Genomic DNA, 22,500 nt, shown 5'->3' with positions numbered 1-22,500 from the left:
ATTATTATCTATCCTGATGTCTAGTCACTTTACCCTGCCTCCATGTACATATCTACCTCAAATACCTTATTATTATCTATCCTGATGCCTAGTCACTTTACCCTGCCTCCATGTACACATCTACCTCTAATACCTTATTATTATCTATCCTGATGCCTAGTCACTTTACCCTGCCTCCATGTACACATCTACCTCTAATACCTTATTATTATCTATCCTGATGTCTAGTCACTTTACCCTGCCTCCATGTACACATCTACCTCTTGATTCCTCCTACCTCGCCACATTAATCTGGTACTGGAACTCCCTGTATGGAGCTCCACATTGATATGGTACTGGTACTTCCTGTATGGAGCTCCACATTGATATGGTACTGGTACTTCCTGTATGGAGCTCCACATTGATATGGTACTGGTACTTCCTGTATGGAGCTCCACATTGATATGGTACTGGAACTTCCTGTATGGAGCTCCACATTGATTTGGTACTGGAACTTCCTGTATGTAGCTCCACATTGATATCGTACTGGAACTTCCTGTATGGAGCTCCACACTGATATGGTACTGGAACTTCCTGTATGTAGCTCTACATTGATATGGTACTGGTACTTCCTGTATGTAGCTCCACATTGATATGGTACTGGAACTTCCTGTATGTAGCTTCACATTGATATGGTACTGGTACTTCCTGTATGTAGCTCTACATTGATATGGTACTGGAACTTCCTGTATGTAGCTCCACATTGATATGGTACTGGAACTTCCTGTATGTAGCTTCACATTGATATGGTACTGGTACTTCCTGTATGTAGCTCCACATTGATATGGTACTGGTACTTCCTGTATGTAGCTCCACATTGATATGGTACTGGTACTTCCTGTATGTAGCTCCACATTGATATGGTACTGGAACTTCCTGTATGTAGCTCCACATTGATATGGTACTGGAACTTCCTGTATGTAGCTCCACATTGATATGGTACTGGCACTTCCTGTATGTAGCTCCACATTGATATGGTACTGGAACTTCCTGTATGTAGCTCCACATTGATATGGTACTGGAACTTCCTGTATGTAGCTCCACATTGATATGGTACTGGAACTTCCTGTATGGAGCTCCACATTGATATGGTACTGGAACTTCCTGTATGGAGCTCCACATTGATATGGTACTGGAACTTCCTGTATGTAGCTCCAGTATTGTGTCATTCATTTTATTCCTCTTGTGTTACTGTTTTTATATTTCAATTCTGCATCGTTGGGAAGGGCTCGTAAGCAAGCATTTAACGGGGAAGTCTACACCAGTTGTATTCGGCGCATGTGACAAATAACACTTCATGTGATTTGATTGAGTGAGTAGGTTCTGATGATACACAGGCATTATGAGAGGAAGATACGGCTTATCGTGAGGGAACGTGACGGTACAGTGCACCGGGTGATGTGACTGTGGTTGGTGAGATGGAGATGATCCGTGCTATTGTCCCCTTTTCCATTCACGTTGATGCGCACACACACACACACACATCACCAGGGTTGAGGGGACATCAGCAGTGACAGTTGACAGTGATCGTCCATGACATGTGCGCAAACACCCCCCTCTCCCGCCATCCCTCCAACCAGCCCTCCAGCCACCCCACCAAGCTGAGTGTTTGTAGCCCACCCGCGATGCCTGTCGGTGGGGGAGCGGTGGCATGTCATCTGGGCCCTGGTAGTGTCCTTGGCAGCGCTGAGTCAACAGTCAGTGGCATGTTGACACAGTATCTGGCCTAACACTGTTTCTCTATGGGCTACCAGGCGTCATGTGGAGTAGGATGACAACAATGCCTATAGACACTGGTCTGAGGTCAGTTTGGGGTTTGGTACTAGACCTGTTTCTATGGGCAACCTCAGAACGAAGGGAGACAAAAGAGGTGAGAGAGAATGATATGGAGGAGAGAGAGAGAGAGAGAGAGAGAGAGAGAGAGAGAGAGAGAGAGAAAGCAAGAGGGAGAGAGAGAGAGAGAGAGAGAGAGAGAGAGAGAGAGAGAGAGAGAGAGAGAGAGAGAGAGAGAGAGAGAGAGGAGGATGAAGGAAAGGGGGAGAAATGAAGGAGGGAAGAGGCAGCAGCAATGAGAGAGAGAGAGAGAAGGGGGAGAGAAAAGTGAGTGAGGGGAGGATAAAATGAAGTGGGGAGAGATAGTGTGTGGACTCTCCCCCAGGTGAGGCGGAGGCTGGACGAGTGTGAGGTTGTTTGATCGTCCGTGAGCTGACGTGATGGCTGGCTTCACATCTGGCCCTGGACACGCCACCCTCTCTCCCTCTCTCCTCACCCCCCCCCCACAAAACACACAAAGAGAGAGGGGAATCCCCATATCATATGGAGCTGAAGACACTGAGGACAAAGGAAGGGGAAAGAAAACGCATGGTGGACGCTATGCCATGTGACATCAGTCTATACCCGGACCGTATATCAGGAAGACTCATTATGCAGGTCTATCCTGGAAGACTGAATGGTATGGTATAGGGATGACCTTTGATCCGAGAACTTTGAGTCTCAATCACTGAACTGAGCTTCCTGACGGACCTACATTGTGAGACTACAATGGAAGCAGAGTGGGAGAAAACTATTCAGATATAGCGCCTACTGCTTCAGAGAAAAGACCAGGGAATAACAGCCTCTCGGTAATAGAGCAAACAAAGGGAGATGGAGGAGTATAGCCGGGGTAAACCAAGCACACAACAAAGGCACAGCAAAGAACTGGAAGAAGGGGTGTGAGAGAGAGAGAGAGAGAGAGAGAGAGAGAGAGAGAGAGAGAGAGAGAGAGAGAGAGAGAGAGAGAGAGAGACAGGGAGAGAGAGAGAGAGAGAGAGAGAGAGAGAGAGAGAGAGAGAGAGAGAGACAGGGAGGGAGGGAGAGAGAGAGTGAGACAGAGAGAGAAACAGAGAGCGAGACAGAGAGGGATGAGCCCGGGGTCACAGCGACATGTCGGCCATGAAATGTTTAGATTTCCATTTTCCTCCGACAACCTGAGCCCTGACCTGGAACTGAATGAAAGCAATCAGCACAAAAGAAGAAAAATCACTCCCTCTCCTCCTCCCTTCCCTTTTATCTCCTCTCTTCCCTCGCCCCGTCTCTTCGCTCCCTCCTCTCTCCCCTTCCACCTCCTCTCCTCCCTCTCTTCTTTTCTCCTCCGTCTCTCCCGCTCTCCGCCAAGGGGCTGAGATGCTACGAGCTCTGGGTTTAACTGCAGTGGAATTAGGGGGGTCTAAATGGAACGGCACTGGTTAAGACCCCCAAAGAGCCCTAATTGAAGCTTTGCATTATTTAACCGTTCCTCCATAAGACGTGAGACACAGAGCCAACATGATGATCCCACCTCCGAGCGCTCAGCGCTGACTTGGCAAGCTCTGCTGTTCTCTGCCAGGACTGTGTGTGTGTGTGTGTGTGTGTGTGTGTGTGTGTGTGTGTGTCTGGCTATAAATGTTTTTATAATTTGGAATAACATGGCATGTGGACAAAACCAGGTAAATTGGGAAGGCCATATTTAAAGACAGTCAAAGAAATGAGGAAGGCCAATAAGTAGACCCCCACCCACCCACCCACCCACCCACACACACCCACACACCCACACACAGACAAACAAAGCTGCTCCTTCACACCGCTCGACAGCACACATTACACGGAGCTCAATATGTATCCATTTCAGCGCCATATGTTTTTGACATGAGTTCAGTTCCCCAGTGAAGCCTAGAGCATCCGTCTCACTACAGGGCTTCCCATCCACTCTCCTTTCACTGGCTCTTAAACACAGACCATTAACATGACACATGGCACCAAGCGTATCCCAGTTAACCTGGCTAGATGACCTTCACTAGACACACAGTACTCTGACTGACCCCTGTAGACTAGACCTTCTAACCCTCTAGCAAGGCAGACCAGACAGGATCCAGAGATCCAGGCCTCCACCCACTCAACCTTTCACCGTGGATGCCCAGGCCTGGTGGCTTGAGATGGGCAGAGAGATGTCGAGAGAGGGCCCATGAAGAGTGAAGGGTGGGAAGGACCCAAGATGGCCCAAGGGAAGGGCCAGGAGAGGGGCCAAGGTGTAAGCTGGCTCAGGCTGCCTAGGTCTGGGGGGAGTGAGTGGAATAGTGTGTGTGTGTGTGTGTGGGTGTGTGTGTGTGTGTGTGTGTGTGTGTGTGTGTGTGTGTGTGTGTGTGTGTGAGATGGATGAGATGTGAGGAGACAGATGCAGGCTTTACGAGAGGCTTGCCTTTGAAACCCAACCCTGACTGATGGACTGCTGCCTGTCATTCATCAGGGGGTCTTCACCCCGTCACACACATGCCCTTCTGTTAGGTTAGTGTCTACACTTTAAGAGGCCTATCTGATTAGGATTTGTTGGCAGGAGCTAAATTACAGCCCAGGTCCGTTCAGCTCCTAACGGTGAGAGTGATAGCCATTGCTGTGTCTCTGTCTGCGTTTGTGTGTGTGTGTGTGTCTATGTGTGTATGTGTGCGTCTGTCTCTATGTGTGTGTGCGTCTGTGCGCGTGTGTGTGTGTGTGCGCGTGTGTGTGTGTGTGATGACATCCTTCTCCTGGCTGGACCAGAGGGGTTTGTGAAGGCTAGGGGAGATTGAGTTGCTTATCTGCTTTCATAATCTAAACCAGCTTGTTTTTTTATACTCTTTTCTTCAGGGCCATGTCAGTGTTTAATGGTGAGGTTGATGGCTGTGGGGAGATACAGTGACCTTTTGAAACGAGAGAGAGAGAAAGGAGGGAGGGAGTGAGAGAAAGAAAGAAAGAAAGAAAGAAAGAGGGGAGGGAGAGAGAGAGAGAAAGAAAGAATGAGGGGAGGGAGAGAGAGAGAAACATATGTTTCCCATGCCAATAAAACCCTTTGAATTGAATTGGAGGAGAGAGAGAGAGAAATTGAGGAGAGAGAGAGAGAGGAGGATCAGGACCCCCCTCGTGTGCCAGTGGGAGGGGAAGAGTTAAGAGTTCAGGATGAACTAAAGGTGAGTAAGGTGAGTAGAAATGGTTAAAGACCCACTGTGAAGGGTAGAAGACCATAATTCCCTTCACCTCCACTTTATTTGGCTGTTACTGTGACGGACAGATACAGGAAATATAACTGCCTTTAAAAACAAGATCAGTAGTAACATTTAAAACACCACTCACTCAATGCTGGTAGATTTAGTTTGAAGAAATGGAGGGAAAGGGAACTAAATCCTAGGTCACACACACACACACACACACGACAGAGTATCATGCGATAGAGTGGGATCGCAGTCCCTCAGCGTGTCATATGGAAGACATCAGTCTCCGCACCGCTGAACCAAAACAAAAATCCCAAAGAGCAGCGCAGTGTTTACACGCGTTCCCCCTCTCTGCAACAACAGCTACCATATGTCCTCTGTCTTCTGTCTGTCTGATAAACACTGTCCCATTCCAATCACCACCACACCAAACCCTCCGTCGTCATGGTCATCTGAAACAGACAGGATTATGGGCCTGCCGCTGCTGTTGATTTATTACTGACTGATAGAAGGATGTATAGGAAAACGGTGTTACACACACACACACACACACACACACACACACACACACACACACACACACACACACACACACACACACACACAGAGCTGTCAGCTGAAGCCTATTCAGGTTTAAATCCTGTCAGAGTCTCTGTCAAGCATCAGACATATTAAACAGTTCTTCCACAACGAGAAGCTGGAAAAAGCCAAGAGCCAAAATGAGTTTGGTGCCAAAATGTTTACTTCCCACTCAAAGCCCTCTCAGGTGACGTTTATAAAAGCATCACTTCTTTAAATGAAGAAATCAGACCAGGAGTTCAGAGATGTCCGTCAGTCAATCAGTCTGTGTGTGTGTGTGTGTGTGTGTGTGTATTCACTTCTGCCTTTATGATAACTGGCATCTCCCTCCTCGATCGTTTACCCAATATCCCTGGCGAACGTCAAGCTTGCGGCGCCTGACGTCGAGTCGAGATGATAAATTGACATTTCAAACAGGCGGCGAGTCGTTGAAAGCGACGGGCCATCATTCTGAGGCTTTGACGAGCATTTTCGGGAAAGGTTATTTGTCAACGACGCCAGCGAGCTGTCATGTTTCACCTTGTGATACTTCTACGTCTCTCTTTATCAACAGTAGGATTGAAGAGAGAGAGAGAGAGAGAGAGAGAGAGAGAGAGTGAGAGAGAGAGAGAGAGAAAGAGCGAGAGAGAGTGAGAGCATGGAGATGGGGTGGAACTGAAAGCAGCGGGGCAGAGTGAGAGGGGGAGATATATATCTGACGGACCATCAATACAGAGAGACCTACTAGTGAGATGGACATGCACCATGTCTCTTCTGATATCTTCAATAAGGACATGACATGTAAACACATAACGACATCACCATGAAAGTGCATCGATTGATGGAGAAGAGATATAACTGGTTCCCTTTCTTTGGGTTTCAATAGAGTACTATGCATTATTGACTTTTCAATTCATCCTGCCGTTCAATTCCAAGACATGCCTCATTTGGTAGATGTGTTAGTTGGCCAATGACACTTAACTGGTCCAGACTCTGAAGAACATTACTTAACTGGTCCAGACTCTGAAGAACATTACTTAACTGGTCCAGACTCTGAAGAACATTACTTAACTGGTCCAGACTCTGAAGAACATTACTTAACTGATCCAGACTCTGAAGAACATTACTTAACTGGTCCAGACTCTGAAGAACATTACTTAACTGGTCCAGACTCTGAAGAACATTACTTAACTGGTCCAGACTGAAGAACATCAATTCACTGGTCCAGACTCTGAAGAACATCACTTACAGGCTGTCTAGAGTGGACAGGGACAAGAAATCTGGTCATTGTTTAGCTGGCTGGTTGGCTAGCTGGGCAGAAGGATGGATGGAGAGAGAGAGAAAGAGGGAGGGAGGGAGAGAGAGAGACATTAAACACAGACCAGATTGCCCTGGCCAGACCAGACCCCGAGTGATTCCATCATTGGGTCCTGTCCACGGCTCCTCTTGGAAAGCTTTCACACTGTCATCCCAATCCCATCATGCATTGCCGCGAGCTTTGTTGTCCGCGCCAAGGCGCCGGCTGTGGGGTTAGGTGGCGAAGAGGGCGATGAGAGGGAGTGATGGAGAGAGCGATGGAGAGGTTTTGAGTGAGCATGAGAAAGAGTTTTTGAGCGTGAGAGAAGGTGAGGGGGTGATATATAAGTAAGCGACCAAGAGAAAGAACGGAGCGAAAGAAGAAGAGAGGAACGCGAGGGTTGGAGACGGACCACACAGCAGCCTGTGGTCGGCTGTAACCAGAAGCAGGCGTGAGCGGGGCCTTGGGCCTGGGTTGTGGTGCGTGAAGCTAATTTCACTTCCATCTCCTCCAGACAACAGGTCTAACCTTCAGCGACTGTCACCCAGGCGGAGAGCTCTTTGTTGGGCATCGACAAGACGAAGCGTCCTCTCTGCCCGCCGACCCACACCAAATGGAGAACAAAGCTTATTTTCTAGAGAGCGGAGGCAGGCTTTGTGTGGGGCGGAGGATGACAGGTGTGTGTCGGTAAGAGGGAGTGTTCGCTCGTCATCTCTCCAAGAGAAGGCCAGTCAAGGTCAATCTGGTGTTGTTCCTTTCAATTTCCACACAGCTTGTGTACCCTTCAGTACCCTCACAGGCAACACACACACACACACACACACACACACACACACACACACACACACACACACACACACACACACACACACACACACACACATTCCCAGAGGCAGGCGGAAATCAGGACATGACTAGGTGAAACTAGGTTAGTTAGGCAAGATTTGGCCCAGTTACACGAATCAAAGGCTTACCAATCCCATACAACATCAAACTATCTATCTAACAGTAGCATGGTATAGGGCCAGGAGGCTTTCCAGACCAGAACAAAACTCATGGCCCCATAGGACTCTCCCACTGGACACAGCCTTTATCCCTGTACTCTACCCTGCTGTCATTCTACCCTGACCAGATGAAAGGAATAATCTGGTCATATCTCATATCTGAATTAGTCTCCAGCCCTCCGGCTCTTCAAACACGCCGTCCGGTCGCACCGCGCTGCTATTTATGAAATGTAAATATCAACGGGTTATGACATTTATCAGCCCAGGTGTCTATGATTTTACTCTGGGTACAAAGTGCTGCTTAAATATTGACCAACTCAGAGGGGAAATCATTAGAGTGGGATCAATGGAGCGTCAATGCTTGTGGACCCCCGTAGAGGGAGAGAAGAAGAAGGAGACAAAGAAGAAGAAGAAGATGAAATACGGTAGAAGAAATGTCATTTCTCAAACGGTGGAAGGGAGACATGAGACGTGAGACATGAGCGGTTACTAAACGGCCATCTCAGATGTTAAGATGAGCAAGACTGAGGCTGCGTCACAAATGGCACACCCTATTCCCTATAGAGTGCACTACTTATGACCGGAGCCCTATGGGCCCTGGTCAGAAGTAGTGCACTACATAGGGTGCCATTTGGGAGTCATATTTCATCATCCATCCTGACTGGGTGACTGATCTATCTACTGGAGAGAGGGAGAGATGGAGGGGAAAGAGAGACTGTGTAATTGCTTTAAAGGGGGGGGAGCAAGTGAAGGAGAGTCATCTTTCTTAAATGACGAATTTCCCGGACATAACATGTTGGAAGGGAGAGTTGAGGCTTTTAAGTGTGAGGTTGTACCTTCCAGTCAAATATATGGAGGAATGATTAAGTGCAATGTCACTGGGAAAATGAAATATCTTGTTCTGTGGTAATTGCGTTGTGCATTCATGTAACATTTATACAGTGTAAGACTCGATCGCCGTCTAATAGCCTGGTTTATCCACTGACAGAGAAGAAGTCGGCGTAACCGGTGGGATTTGGGTCTTAACCATTAGAACGAGAGGACATCCTCGAGGTCAAAGGGTGACATTTGGACATATAAGTCACGAGAGCGGGATTCCAAATAACCTCAGCTACGAAGACAAGACCATGAAATGGGATTCCATTCAATGATATTCACTGTTGACGTCACTATGGACAAACAAACAGCGAAATTCCTGGTTCGTACAAGCAGATTGCCATGGTTACTCCTGGTAGATTAAAGGGACACTTCATTCCTCCCCGGAGTCAGATGAACTTGTTGATACCATTTTTATGTCTCTGTGTCCAGTATGAAGGGAGTTCGAGGTAGTTTTGCGAGCCAATGCTAACTAGCATTAGCGTAATGACTGGAAGTCTATGGGTATCTGCTAGCATGCTGAGACGTCCTATAAAAACCACGGTGAGACGATCTCAAAGTACTGCATTTCTCACGAGCACCGGACGGGCGCATGCCACAGCGAGGATAGAGATTTAGTGGAGGCGCGCATATCACATTTTACACAGGCATCCAGCACGGAGAGCTAACATCACAGGACGAGGACCCACTGAAGTGGAGCCCAGTAGACAGTGTAGTGTTGTTGGGCACAGCTCTGTTTGACCGGCCATTTGCATTTACATTCACACTGTGCAGGGAAGGGGGAGAGGTGTGTGTGTGTGTGTGTGTGTGTGTGTGTGTGTGTGTGTGTGTGTGTGTGTGTGTGTGTGGGTGTGGAGGCTTCCATGACTGTTACATAGAAAATAGATGTTCCTTTGCAGCTCTGCCAGGTCCAAACAAAAGGGACATGATTGTAAAATGTTTACAAGGACACATGCACAGATCTCCACTTGAAGCTACTGACACTGAAAACTCCCACAAACACATGAATCGTAGTGGCTGCCGTGTATAAACAGAACAACCATGGAAAGGTTGTAACACAGAATCATAATGAATGTAAGAAACCTTATATTCATGTACAAACGCACAAACGCGCGCACACACACACACACACACACACGATGCATCTCTCCTCAGGTATTGTGGGACGGTGGCATCTATCTTTGTGACATGGGTGACATCCTGAGCCCGCACAGTCAATGTTTGACCTTCTACAGTACTCTGTGTGCCATTTCACACGGAGGGGTCCTTTGACTTGGGGAAGGCAGCCAGGCAGACGGGCAGACAGACAGGCAGACACCGCGGTGTGTTTTTCATTACTATCGGCTTTTGACTTTATAGAAGGCACTGAAGCAGACACCCTTGCCCTTACACACCCCGTACCGAGACAAGAGGAGAGAGGATGGAATCTATTTCCCCTATCTTCCGAGTGACTGACACCCCTAACACAAGACGGAGAGAGGGCGAGGCAGATAGAGAGAAAGAGAGAGAAAAAGACAGCTCGAGAGAGAGAGAAGGAAAGAGCGAGAGACCTCGGACAAGGAGAGAGAGACCGAGATGGACAGAAAGAGAGGGAATAGGAAAGACAGACAAGACAGGCTGTAGCGTCTTCTGTGGTACGGTGCAGAGCCAGTCAGCCATGCGTGTGTTAGTTCTGGGGGTCTACGGTAAATGTTATTGGAAATCCTGGGCTGTAAAATTGCTACTTTCATGCTTACTGCATCTGACAATAGCCATCAACAGTGAAGGGGAAATAGGGAGAGAGAGAGGGAAGGGGGGAGAGAGAGGGAGAGAGACATCTGACAATGGCCATCAACAGTGAAGGAGGGACGGATTGGGGGAGAGCGAGAGAGAGCTAGAGAGAGAGAGAGAGCTAGAGAGAGAGAGAGAGAGAGAGATAAGAGAGAGAGAGAGCTAGAGAGAGAGAGAGAGAGAGAGAGAGCTAAGAGAGAGAGAACTAGAGAGAGAGAGATCTAGAGAGAGAGAGAGAGAGCTAGAGAGAGAGAGAGAGAGAGCTAGAGAGAGAGAGAGAGCTAGAGAGCGAGAGAGAGCTAAGAGAGAGAGAGAGGGAAGGGGGGAGAGAGAGGGAGAGAGACATCTGACAATGGCCATCAACAGTGAAGGAGGGACGGATTGGGGGAGAGCGAGAGAGAGCTAGAGAGAGAGAGAGAGAGCTAGAGAGAGAGAGAGAGAGAGAGATAAGAGAGAGAGAGAGCTAGAGAGAGAGAGAGAGAGAGAGCTAAGAGAGAGAGAACTAGAGAGAGAGAGATCTAGAGAGAGAGAGAGAGAGCTAGAGAGAGAGAGAGAGAGAGCTAGAGAGAGAGAGAGAGCTAGAGAGCGAGAGAGAGCTAAGAGAGAGAGAGAGCTAAGAGAGAGAGAGAGCTAGAGAGAGCTAGAGAGAGAGAGAGCTAGAGAGAGAGAGAGCGAGAGAGAGAGAGAGAGAGAGAGCTAGAGAGAGAGAGAGAGAGAGAGAGAGACAGAGCGCTAGAGAGAGAGAGCGCTAGAGAGAGAGAGAGCGAGCTAGAGAGAGAGAGAGAGAGAGCTAGAGAGAGAGAGCGCTAGAGAGAGAGAGAGAGAGAGAGAGAGAGCTAGAGAGGAAGAGAGAGAGCTAGAGAGGAAGAAAGAGAGAGCTAGAGAGAGAGAGAGAGAGAGAGAGAGAGAGAGAGAAAGAGAGAGAGCTAGAGAGGAAGAGAGCGCTAGAGAGAGAGCTAGAGAGAGAGAGAGAGAGAGAAAGAGAGAGAGCTAGAGAGGAAGAGAGAGCTAGAGAGAGAGAGAGAGCTAGAGAGAGAGAGAGAGAGAGAGAGCTAGAGAGAGAGCTAGAGTGGAAGAGAGAGCTAGAGAGAGAGAGAGAGAGAGAGAGAGAGAGAGAGAGAGCTAGAGAGGAAGAGAAGGTCAGGGCCTGTACCGGTCTGTTGCAGGAGGCGTTAGCGCGGACTGGTAATTTTCAGCGCGTCACTGACAATAAGGTCCATGTCAGAGGAGGGCTAACCCAGACAAAAGGATAGTCACATGCTTCATAAACAACAGGTGTAGACTAACAGTGAAATGCTCACTTACGGCCCTTCTCAACAATGCAGAGAGAAAGAAAATAGAGAAATAATAGAAAGTAAAACACGTAATAATACAAGTAATAATAAATACACAATGAGTAACGATGAGTATCATTAAACCCTGGTAACACTCTGGTGTGAGGGTAAGTCCAGATTGAAAAGCACCAAAACTGTAGTTATTCTCTCCTCCTCAGCTTCACAGACGAGAACACTTGAGGGTTGTTGTGGTGTTGTATAAGACTGAGGCTAGCGGTGTGAAGGAGAGGGAGAGACCCGGGGTCTGTGTAAATGGGTCACCCACTGTGACCTTCCGGCTGCCCATTAGCACAAACAGCCCTCCTCTCCAGCCCCTCACAAGCCTCCTCCCTGTTTCATCCGTTCTTTCTCCCTTTCTCTTCATGGAAGACTGGAGTCTTCACGCTGACCCTCTCTCAACTCTCTCCCTCCCTCTCTCTCGGTCTCTCGCTCCCTTTCTCTCTCTATTCATTCACACTGAGTACTTCTGTGCACAGAGCGCTCTGTTTTTCTGTTTTCGTAGTAGTCCTTCACCCTTTGCTGGCTCTGAGTCTCCAGCATTCTGTCCATTCTCTCTGATTGTCCTGCATGTGCTTCTATTCAAGCCCATCTGTCAATGGCTTTGTCTCAATAGTTTCTCAAATAGCATCTATTCTTCGAGCACTTACAGTGAAAGGAGCACATTTTTTGTGCAAAAGATAGCTTGGCCTAGTTTTTTAGAATGACCCTTTCTCTCTGTATGAGAGGACTGAGACTGTAGACTGACCCTTTCTCTCTGTATGAGAGGACTGAGACTGTAGACTGACCCTTTCTCTCTGTATGAGAGGACTGAGACTGTACACTGACCCTTTCTCTCTGTATGAGAGGACTGAGACTGTAGACTGACCCTTTCTCTCTGTATGAGAGGACTGAGACTGTAGACTGACCCTTTCTCTCTGTATGAGAGGACTGAGACTGTATACTGACCCTTTCTCTCTGTATGAGAGGACTGAGACTGTAGACTGACCCTTTCTCTCTGTATGAGAGGACTGAGACTGTACACTGACCCTTTCTCTCTGTATGAGAGGACTGAGACTGTAGACTGACCCTTTTTCTCTGTATGAGAGGACTGAGACTGTAGACTGACCCTTTCTCTCTGTATGAGAGGACTGAGACTGTAGACTGACCCTTTCTCTCTGTATGAGAGGACTGAGACTGTAGACTGACCCTTTCTCTCTGTATGAGAGGACTGAGACTGTAGACTGACCCTTTCTCTCTGTATGAGAGGACTGAGACTGTAGACTGACCCTTTTTCTCTGTATGAGAGGACTGAGACTGTAGACTGACCCTTTCTCTCTGTATGAGAGGCCTGAGACTGTAGACTGACCCTTTCTCTCTGTATGAGAGGACTGAGACTATAGATTGACCCTTTCTCTCTGTATGAGAGGACTGAGACTATAGATTGACCCTTTCTCTCTGTATGAGAGGACTGAGACTGTAGACTGACCCTTTCTCTCCCTGCAAGCCCTTCTTCTCTCCTTTTCTGGCCCACCAAGTAGTTAGTATAGGTGGCTGGAGACTGTAATCTTCCAAGCTGACCCTATCTCTCTCAACCTTTGCCTCTCTATAATTTCCTCTCCCTCTCTCATTCCCTTCCTCCTTGTCTCCCTCTCTCCACTCATCCAGTTTCACACCAGGTCTCAGAGGAGGAGCAGAGTGGACTGGACCTGGGCGCCAGCGAGCCTGTTTGCTTTACTAAGTGATCCCAGTCACTGAGAAGAGGAGATGGTTATGGAAGATTGACATGAAGACACTGGAACCAACTCTCTGACTCTCTCTGTCTCTCTCTCTTAATCTCTTTCTGTCTCCATATTTCTCTTCCCCACTGTCTCTCTCTCTCTCTCTCGCTCTCATTATCCCTGTCGATGATCGCTCCCAGAGCTAAAAGTCCTCACGGCGTCTTTCTCCCCCCAGGTATGGTGTCTCGTTAAAACGTCTTCCGTTTAGACATCGATTGAGGCGCGCGCCTACGAAAATTGCCTACTTAAAAAAACGTAAAGTGGCGACAAAGTCTTTTTTTTCCTCACGATGCTTTACTTTCAGCCTTTCAGTCAGTCTCTAGCTGTCAATGGGGAAGGGGGATGGCGTCTCTGGTTGTCTTCTGAAGGCTTGGGCGTCTGGGGTTGGAAGTATTGTGTGTGTGCGTGTGCTGGGGTCTAGACTGCTCTGCTACTCTGCTGTAGGTCCAGATGACTATCAGATGGCTGAACCACTCTATATGAAAGGTCCGAGAGGGGAGAGAAGCTCTGAGGGACGTGGATCATAGAAGATCTCACTTCCTTATGTTCAACTGGCTCTGATTAGATTTCAACGGTCATGATGGCCGTGGATTTGGCTGTGTATATAGTGTGGAAATGAAGTTTCCTCCGTCGGTAATAAACATAGGATGAATTTAGAGGGGATGGTGGACGGTGTGGTTAGCTTTGTGTGTGTGTGTGTGTGTGTGTGTGTGTGTGTGTGTGTGTGTGTGTGTTGGATAGCTGTCTGTTGGGGATTATGATGAGAGGGAGCTTCATAATTAACCTCATAGCTCAAGTCAATAAATCGAGCCATCAAAGACAAAACTTTAAGTAAAGACATATGAGAACATGACTAGATCAGATAAACATGACAAAATGGTCCCTTCAACAGATAAACATGACAAAATGTTCCCTTCAACAGATAAACATGACAAAATGGACTCTTCTACAGATAAACATGAACTCGTCTACAGATAAACATGACAAAATGGACTCTTCTACAGATAAACATGACAAAATGGACTCTTCTACAGATAAACATGACAAAATGGACTCTTCTACAGATAAACATGACAAAATGGACTCTTCTACAGATGAACATGACAAAATGGACTCTTCAACAGATAAACATTAACTTTTCTACAGATAAACATGACAAAATGGACTCTTCTACAGATAAACATGACAAAATGGACTCTTCAACAGATGAACATGACAAAATGGACTCTTCAACAGATAAACATGAACTTTTCTACAGATAAACATGACAAAATGGACTCTTCAACAGATAAACAGGACAAAATGGACTCCTCAACAGATAAACATGACAAAGTGGACTCTTCAACAGATAAACAGGACAAAATGGACTCCTCAACAGATAAACATGACAAAATGGACTCTTCAACAGATAAACATGACAAAATGGACTCTTCAACAGATAAACATGACAAAATGGACTCTTCTACAGATAAACATGACAAAATGGACTCTTCCACAGATGAACATGCCAAAATTGACTCTTCTACAGATAAACAGGACAAAATGGACTCTTCCACAGATGAACATGCCAAAATGGACTCTTCAACAGATAAATATGTTCAAAGATATTTGAAGTTCTGCCTATAAATGGCTTATAAACAAGACCGTTTTCTAGCTGTTTAATTAAGTACATTCATATGTGTATAAACAGCTTTAATTGAGCACTCCTCAAAAACCAGCGTCTCTCTCTATTCTCTGTCCCGTCTCCTCTAGATTCACAGCACAGATGTCTGCTAGTGACAGCCACTACAGGTTAGGACCTCTCCTCTCCTTCCCTCTCTCTCCCTGACACTGATGCAGTCAGACTGGGAACACAGAGAAGCCCTAATTCATTTTGGGATGTGAAGGCCAAACAGCACTGAATGACTGGAGGCAGGGGCACTGGGAGTGAGGGTGGATGAGTGTCTGTCTGTCTGTGAGTGTCTGTGCTTGTTCGTGTCTGTGTGTCTGTGTGCGTGAGTGCATAAGTCTTTCTCTCAGACAGCGGGAGCAAGAGAGGCAGGCCGAAACTGGGCCATGTTGGGGTGAGAAGTGCCTTGTCATGGTCTCGTCCTGTCTCTATGACAACGAGATGCAGTCACAGCCAACGGGCCGATTAACAGAGCCTCCCGTCTCCTATCCACAGTCGGGCCACTGACCTCTGCTCTGAATGGCTCTAATGTCACATTAGGAGAAACTAGTCCTCTCTGTGTACTTGAGACGCACTTAAACCTTCATTTCAACTTCAACCCCAACTACATTGGGTCCGCAATTACCAGACTAAATCTACACCACATGTCAAACAATGGTCATAACAGACAGAAATGCTAAAACAACAGACACACAGTTCAGACAGAGGTTTCAACCACATGACAGGGTGAGAGGACATATAGACTAGCTAGAATGGGAAAACTAAATGTACTAAACTTCTCTATAAGAGTCTGTCTGGCTATCAATCAGACTAACTAGAAACAGCTGGAAGTTCCGGGAATTTTCATTAGCACACATTGAGAATAGTGAAACGTTCTGTTGTCAGTAAAGAGAGTAAATGTTGTGATAGTAAATAGAGAGAACGTTGCAACAATGCTGTGCCTCACCATTGCAAGATGTTGTGAGAACATTATACAGTAAAGAGAGGGAACGTTGTGCAGTAAAGAGAGGGAACGTTGTGCAGTAAAGAGAGGGAACATTGTGCAGTACAGAGAGGGAACATTGTGCAGTACAGAGAAGGAACGTTGAGGGAACGTTGTGCAGTAAAGAGAGGGAATGTTGTGCAGTAAAGAGAGGGAACATTGTGCAGTAAAGAGAGGGACCGTTGAGGGAACGTTGTGCAGTAAAGAGAGGGAACATTGTGCAGTAAAGAGAGGGACCGTTGAGGGAACGTTGTGCAGTAAAGAGAGGGAACATTGTGCAGTAAAGAGAGGGAACGTTGAGGGAACGTTGTGCAGTAAAGAGAGGGACCGTTGAGGGAACGTTGTGCAGTAAAGAGAGGGAACATTGTGCAGTAAAGAGAGGGAACGTTGTGCAGTAAAGAGAGGGAACGTTGTGCAGTAAAGAGAGGGAACATTGTGCAGTAAAGAGAGGGAACATTGTGCAGTAAAGAGAGGGACCGTTGAGGGAACGTTGTGCAGTAAAGAGAGGGAACGTTGAGGGAACGTTGTGCAGTAAAGAGAGGGAACATTGTGCAGTAAAGAGAGGGAACGTTGAGGGAACGTTGTGCAGTAAAGAGAGGGAACGTTGTGCAGTAAAGAGAGGGAACGTTGTGCAGTAAAGAGAGGGAACGTTGTGCAGTAAAGAGAGGGAACATTGTGCAGTAAAGAGAGGGAACGTTGAGGGAACGTTGTGCAGTAAAGCGAGGGAACGTTGTGCAGTAAAGAGAGGGAACGTTGAGGGAACGTTGTGCAGTAAAGAGAGGGAACGTTGTGCAGTAAAGAGAGGGAACATTGTGCAGTAAAGAGAGGGAACATTGTGCAGTAAAGAGAGGGAACATTGTGCAGTAAAGAGAGGGAACTTTGTGCAGTAAAGAGGGAACTTTGAGGGAATGTTGTACAGTAAAGAGAGGGAACGTTGAGGGAACGTTGTGCAATACAGAGAGGGAACATTGTGCAGTAAAGAGAGGGAACGTTGTGGGAATGTTGTGCAGTAAAGAGAGGGAACATTGTGAGGATGTTGTGCACATTGTGGGAATGGTATAGAGCGCAGACAGAGAACGTTGTGAGAACATCGTAGGGACGTTGTGCCTTACCATTACAGGACATTTTGAGAACATTATATACTAAAAAGAGAGAAGGTTGTGGGAATGTTGTGCAGCAAAGGGAGAGAAGGTTGTGAGAACATCGTAGGGACGTTGAACCTTACCATTACAGGCGAGGCCGTGGTGGCTGTGAGCTGTGACCTGCGTTACAGGTAAGTACAGCGTGGCTGTGTACTCTTCCTCGTCCTCGTCCGACTCATGGACCGCCGGATGGGCGCTGGCGCTACTTAGCAACGAGCTCTGGTTGTCATGGAGATTGGGTGATGGTGGTTGCGAGTGTGAATGGTCAGTAACTGATGGGCTGGGTAGAGAGGATGGCATGGGAGAACCTAAAGAAAAGAATTAAACCATCCATAAACAAAAACAAACAAACAAACAAACAACACAAAATGAAACTATGGCAACAGAACATACAGATTTTGCTAGTAGAAATCATACTGACATAGAAAGTGATAATGGGACATTGTGACAGTTGGTTTTGCTGGGTGAATACTTGGTTTGTCAGTCAATAACCTTGGCATTATTGCGTCTGTGTTCACCAGATTGTGTATGTTCCTCTGACATACATAACTTGGAGACCGTCGCCATTTCAACCAACTAGCTAGTCATGGTTATCACACATTGCCAACTTGAGTTCCCGAAAAATTCAGACCACAATCACCCTCTTCCGAGACACCACACACGTACAGAAATACACTGACACATTCATACAAAGCCAACTGGTTTCTAAGAATGTGTTAAGTGCGTCTCGAGTTCACACACACACACACACACACACACACACACACACACACACACACACACACACACACACACACACACACACACACACACACACACACACACACACACACACACACACACACACACACACACACACACACACACACACACACACACAGAGTGCATCTTGGTTTGAAAGGTAATGATGTTCTTTGTCTCTGACTCTCCACACACAATGCCTTCGTCACATGGGGCGGCAGTGTAGCCTAGTGGTTAGAGCGCTGGACTAGTAACTGAAAAGTTGCAAGTTTGAATCCCTGAGCTGACAAGGTACAAATCTGTCCTTCTGCCCCTGAACAAGGTAGTCAACCCACTGTTCCTAGGCCTTCATTGAAAATAAGAATTTGTTCTGAACTGACTTGCCTAGTTAAATAAATAAAGGTAAATAAGTCACAGATACAGAGTAGCAATGGCTGCACAATGCAGAGACAACAACACTCCTGGTGTGCGCCCCAAATGGCATTCTATTGTCATTTATAGTGCACTACCTTAGATCAGGACCACAGTCACGTCTCTAAGGCTGTTATTAGCAGATTACACAGGAAAGAGCATCCACCCTCTTCTGTAACTCGGCCCTAAAGCCCAATTTCCTGCAGCGATTGTTGTGGGGAGACCGTCTGAAATGGGGAGGACAATTTCCGATTTTCCGGGAGGAGGGAGAGGCAGGCGTCTGAAGAAATAACTGAGTCGCCAGAAAGACGGAGACGGGATTCTTTAATCAAAAACGCTGACGGCCTTCTGAGCTTTATCTTATGGCTGCTCCAGTCAACTAGCCCAGAATGATGAAGACATACTACATTATACAGCCGTGTCATATGGACATGTATTACCATGTTTCACATCTACGCTACCGGGCCGCTTGTCGGTGGGCTTTTTCAACGTACACGATTGAAAAACCGAGATAGTCGCCTCGTACGTACAGTAGGACTTTCACCGCTGTCTACTTGATGGCAGCGCCAGGCCATATCCACGTTAGCTGTAGTCTCATAGAGCCATCAAGACATAACAGGCTATATAACCTTCAGGCAGGATAACAGGCGATGATGAGGAAGTGTGTGTGTGTGTGTAGGCTGTGTGGCAGTAAATACATAACAGCTCACTTAGTTGTGACAGATGGTTCCATCAAGGATTTAGTGGTCCCCATTCACTGAACCCAGAGCAATACATATCTCATCTCGTTTTGTCGTTTTACAGCAATTACACCCTCCATCCATCTATCTTATAGCAGCTAGATAAACACAAACAGGGAGATAGAAATACACTGCATCTATGGCAGAAAGTCAGAAAAGACCAAATAGGTTATACATTCATTCTTTAACAGAGTGAGTGTGTGAGTGGCCTGTCAGCATGCTCTGTTCAAGTTCTCTCCACACACACACACACACACACACACACACACACACACACACACACACACACACACACACACACACACACACACACACACACACACACACACACACACACACACACACACACACACACACACACACACACTCCTGCGATGCCCTACTTTAACTCCAGAGAGTTCTCACTGTGTAGTCCATACTGTGTTAAGTGTCCCTGAAGTCATGTAATTATTTTCTCTTTCTCCTGTTCCCATCATGCCCTCCTCTCTCCACACAAATCTCCTACAGTCAGAGGGGAAAAGGACAGGATGGGGGGAAAAAACAAGTGTACTCCTTTTAATTAATCTGACGTTTCTTTCTTTCTTTATTGGTGAGGTGCCACCTGGGATGTTAGACTGGGTTTCTGTATAAGCACTTTGTGACAACTGCTGATGTTAAAATGGCTTTATAAATGAATGTGATTGATTGACGGAGGGCTACTGTGTTACATACAGCTGATGGGAGAAACACAGCTAGAAGCAGAGAAGTCGTGTGGGACTCTAGCCCAGTTCTATCTCTGTTCCATACTGCTCAGCCCTGTATCAGTTCTATCTCTGTTCTATACTGCTCAGCCCTGTATCAGTTCTATCTCTGTTCCATACTGCTCAGCCCTGTATCAGTTCTATCTCTGTTCCATACTGCTCAGCCCTGTATCAGTTCTATCTCTGTTCCATACTGCTCAGCCCTGTATCAGTTCTATCTCTGTTCTATACTGCTCAGCCCTGTATCAGTTCTATCTCTGTTCTATACTGCTCAGCCCTGTATCAGTTCTATCTCTGTTCCATACTGCTCAGCCCTGTATCAGTTCTATCTCTGTTCCATACTGCTCAGCCCTGTATCAGTTCTATCTCTGTTCTATACTGCTCAGCCCTGTATCAGTTCTATCTCTGTTCCATACTGCTCAGCCCTGTATCAGTTCTATCTCTGTTCCATACTGCTCAGCCCTGTATCAGTTCTATCTCTGTTCCATACTGCTCAGCCCTGTATCAGTTCTATCTCTGTTCTATACTGCTCAGCCCTGTATCAGTTCTATCTCTGTTCCATACTGCTCAGCCCTGTATCAGTTCTATCTCTGTTCTATACTGCTCAGCCCTGTATCAGTTCTATCTCTGTTCCATACTGCTCAGCCCTGTATCAGTTCTATCTCTGTTCTATACTGCTCAGCCCTGTATCAGTTCTATCTCTGTTCTATACTGCTCAGCCCTGTATCAGTTCTATCTCTGTTCTATACTGCTCAGCCCTGTATCAGTTCTATCTCTGTTCTATACTGCTCAGCCCTGTATCAGTTCTATCTCTGTTCTATACTGCTCAGCCCTGTATCAGTTCTATCTCTGTTCTATACTGCTCAGCCCTGTATCAGTTCTATCTCTGTTCTATACTGCTCAGCCCTGTATCAGTTCTATCTCTGTTCTATACTGCTCAGCCCTGTATCAGTTCTATCTCTGTTCTATACTGCTCAGCCCTGTATCAGTTCTATCTCTGTTTCATACTGCTCAGCCCTGTATCAGTTCTATCTCTGTTCTATACTGCTCAGCCCTGTATCAGTTCTATCTCTGTTCTATACTGCTCAGCCCTGTATCAGTTCTATCTCTGTTCTATACTGCTCAGCCCTGTATCAGTTCTATCTCTGTTCTATACTGCTCAGCCCTGTATCAGTTCTATCTCTGTTCTATACTGCTCAGCCCTGTATCAGTTCTATCTCTGTTTCATACTGCTCAGCCCTGTATCAGTTCTATCTCTGTTCTATACTGCTCAGCCCTGTATCAGTTCTATCTCTGTTCCATACTGCTCAGCCCTGTATCAGTTATATCTCTGTTCTATACTGCTCAGCCCTGTATCAGTTCTATCTCTGTTCCATACTGCTCAGCCCTGTATCAGTTCTATCTCTGTTCTATACTGCTCAGCCCTGTATCAGTTCTATCTCTGTTCTATACTGCTCAGCCCTGTATCAGTTCTATCTCTGTTCCATACTGCTCAGCCCTGTATCAGTTCTATCTCTGTTCCATACTGCTCAGCCCTGTATCAGTTCTATCTCTGTTCTATACTGCTCAGCCCTGTATCAGTTCTATCTCTGTTCTATACTGCTCAGCCCTGTATCAGTTCTATCTCTGTTCTATACTGCTCAGCCCTGTATCAGTTCTATCTCTGTTCTATACTGCTCAGCCCTGTATCAGTTCTATCTCTGTTTCATACTGCTCAGCCCTGTATCAGTTCTATCTCTGTTCTATACTGCTCAGCCCTGTATCAGTTCTATCTCTGTTCCATACTGCTCAGCCCTGTATCAGTTATATCTCTGTTCTATACTGCTCAGCCCTGTATCAGTTCTATCTCTGTTCCATACTGCTCAGCCCTGTATCAGTTCTATCTCTGTTCTATACTGCTCAGCCCTGTATCAGTTCTATCTCTGTTCTATACTGCTCAGCCCTGTATCAGTTCTATCTCTGTTCCATACTGCTCAGCCCTGTATCAGTTCTATCTCTGTTCCATACTGCTCAGCCCTGTATCAGTTCTATCTCTGTTCTATACTGCTCAGCCCTGTATCAGTTCTATCTCTGTTCTATACTGCTCAGCCCTGTATCAGTTCTATCTCTGTTCTATACTGCTCAGCCCTGTATCAGTTCTATCTCTGTTCCATACTGCTCAGCCCTGTATCAGTTCTATCTCTGTTCTATACTGCTCAGCCCTGTATCAGTTCTATCTCTGTTCCATACTGCTCAGCCCTGTATCAGTTCTATCTCTGTTCTATACTGCTCAGCCCTGTATCAGTTCTATCTCTGTTCCATACTGCTCAGCTCTGTATCAGTTCTATCTCTGTTCTATACTGCTCAGCCCTGTATCAGTTCTATCTCTGTTCCATACTGCTCAGCCCTGTATCAGTTCTATCTCTGTTCCATACTGCTGAGCCCTGTATCAGTTCTATCTCTGTTCCATACTGCTCAGCCC

General features: G+C 46.6%; 1 protein-coding gene across 12 annotated transcripts in view; it reads right to left on the bottom strand.

Moving 5' to 3' along the window:
* Positions 1-22,500, bottom strand: part of LOC106602442 (teneurin-3) — a 401,337-nt gene that overhangs the window by 140,693 nt on the left and 238,144 nt on the right. For 7 of the 12 annotated variants that reach the window (XM_082974185.1, XM_082974186.1, XM_045716621.2 and 4 more), the window contains one exon: positions 17,491-17,715. The exons of the other annotated variants lie outside the window; for them this stretch is intronic. In XM_082974185.1, coding sequence (XP_082830311.1) covers positions 17,491-17,715 — 225 coding nt within the window. The remainder of the gene's footprint in view (positions 1-17,490; positions 17,716-22,500) is intronic. 12 annotated transcript variants of the gene reach the window in all.

Source organism: Salmo salar, chromosome 04 (genome assembly GCF_965601325.2).
Source record: "Salmo salar chromosome 04, fSalSal1, whole genome shotgun sequence".
Classification (NCBI taxonomy): Eukaryota; Metazoa; Chordata; class Actinopteri; order Salmoniformes; family Salmonidae; genus Salmo; species Salmo salar.
Note: the sequence above shows the minus strand (reverse complement) of the source record. Positions and strands in the feature narration are given on the sequence as shown.